This window comes from Nannospalax galili, unplaced genomic scaffold (assembly GCF_000622305.1).
Source record: "Nannospalax galili isolate Female #2095 unplaced genomic scaffold, S.galili_v1.0 scaffold1055, whole genome shotgun sequence".
Taxonomy (NCBI): Eukaryota; Metazoa; Chordata; class Mammalia; order Rodentia; family Spalacidae; genus Nannospalax; species Nannospalax galili.
Window position 1 is genome coordinate 1250683 of NW_008337140.1, and position 1578 is coordinate 1252260.

The 1578-nt window shown below is 47.2% G+C and overlaps 1 protein-coding gene across 5 annotated transcripts in view; it reads right to left on the reverse strand.

The window, feature by feature from the left end:
* Positions 1-364: 364 nt before the first annotated feature.
* Positions 365-1578, reverse strand: part of Oscp1 (organic solute carrier partner 1) — a 38739-nt gene continuing 37525 nt past the window's right edge. For 2 of the 5 annotated variants that reach the window (XM_029563145.1, XM_029563143.1), the window contains 2 exons: positions 931-994; positions 435-709 (listed from right to left, as the gene is read on the reverse strand). In XM_029563145.1, coding sequence (XP_029419005.1) covers positions 593-709; positions 931-994 — 181 coding nt within the window. In that variant the 3' untranslated portion in view covers positions 435-592. Of the gene's footprint in view, positions 710-930; positions 1048-1578 lie in introns of those variants that run through there. The other 3 variants (XM_008832147.2, XM_008832148.2, XM_029563144.1) reach the window with 3 other exon arrangements.

Sequence of the window (1578 nt, forward strand, 5' to 3'; positions counted from 1 at the left end):
GGGGACTGAACTTAGTTCATCAGGCTTGCACAGCTAGTACTTTTACCCAAGGAGCCATATTCTCAGCACCCTCTCCCCCTTTTTTTGAGATGGGTTTTGTTATGTAGCCCAGTCTGACCTGGAACTTAATATCCTCCTGCCTCAGCGTTCTGAGTAATGGAATTTCAGGTGTCTACCACCATGCCTGCCCATGTTATTCTTTTTGTTCTTATAGGCACCTGTGAGATGCAGGTCTCTGTAAGAAACCTATGGTGGTAAACCTGCCATGGTAACAGCTGTGCCTCTTTACTGACTTGGGCTTGGCCTCTGGCCTAGGATGTTTGCATAGTCACCATAGAATTAGGAATAAATGGGGAAGGTCTGGTTTAAAAGCCAGAATATATTTTGCTGAAAATACACATATGTTTGTGCCTTCAGAAGAGGGTGATCTCTGAGAGATTTCCACAGTTTATTATGACATAAAAATGCACTTCAAGTACAGGTCTCAGTTGGACGAATCAGCAACAGTACTTGGGATCCTAGGCTAGCTGCCCCCAGGGTGGTCATCAGGCATCTTCTTGGGACAGGACAGGGCTGTGAGTGGTCAGCATAGCTATAACTCGTCCATCATGGCAAGCAAGTCATCCCCCTTGCTGGTACTCTGCTTCTGCTTCTCTGTGATCTCAAACTCCCCCATGATCCGGGCCAGCTCTTCATTCCGTTGCTGGTCCTGTGAGAGAAGTTGGGAGAGAGAGAAGAAGGGGATGTGTCCTCAGGGTTCCCTTTTTGGGCAGGAAGAAGTTAATTTTTCATCCTACCAAAGTTTCTCAACTGTCAGAACAGAGACTGCAGTTAGAGTCTCATTAGAGGGAAAAATGAGGTCTTTGGAGGCCAAATTTTGCACAAGATTGAGGGGAATAGGTCTGGAACCTGGGAAGTCCCCTTACGCACCTGTGTAGCCTGTATGTTTATGACTTCGTAGGATAACTCTTCTGGCCTGGACAGCGCTGCATGTCTGGATGAGGCGGTAAGAAATGTGCCCAAGGTTACAAGGTTAGGGTTTTCTTCCTGCCAGCATGACAAATCACCTTGTGATAACATGGCAACCCAGTTTCTCAGCTTCATCTTCTGTCATTCATCCCTCACCTTTCCACCTACCCCATCTCCACCTGACACTTCCCACTTTCCAAATTCAAGTCCCTCTATGTCTCTATGCCTCTGCCAAAAATGTTTTCCCTCCCTTTGCTCAGCAAGCTCTGAAACCCAGATCACATGGCACCCCCCCCCCTTCAATCCATGGTGCAAATCAGCCTCTGTTAAAGCATGTGTGACTTGGTGACTGAAATGACATGTTCTTCATTCCCCCACCTAGCTAGGAGCCTCCTGAGGACAGCCTCAGGGTCTTACACTTCATCTTTGTGACCCCCCCCTGCCCCCACACTCAACAGTGCTTGCTACACAGAAGTACATGAAAGAAGTTATTTCAATGGATAGGGACTACCTTTAGGGAAGGCAGCCTTCTGCTCAGTGTTTGGCTGTGAGAAGGATCACAAGTGGCTTGTAAACTGTAAAGTGCTGTAAAAATCTTGGTGACTTATT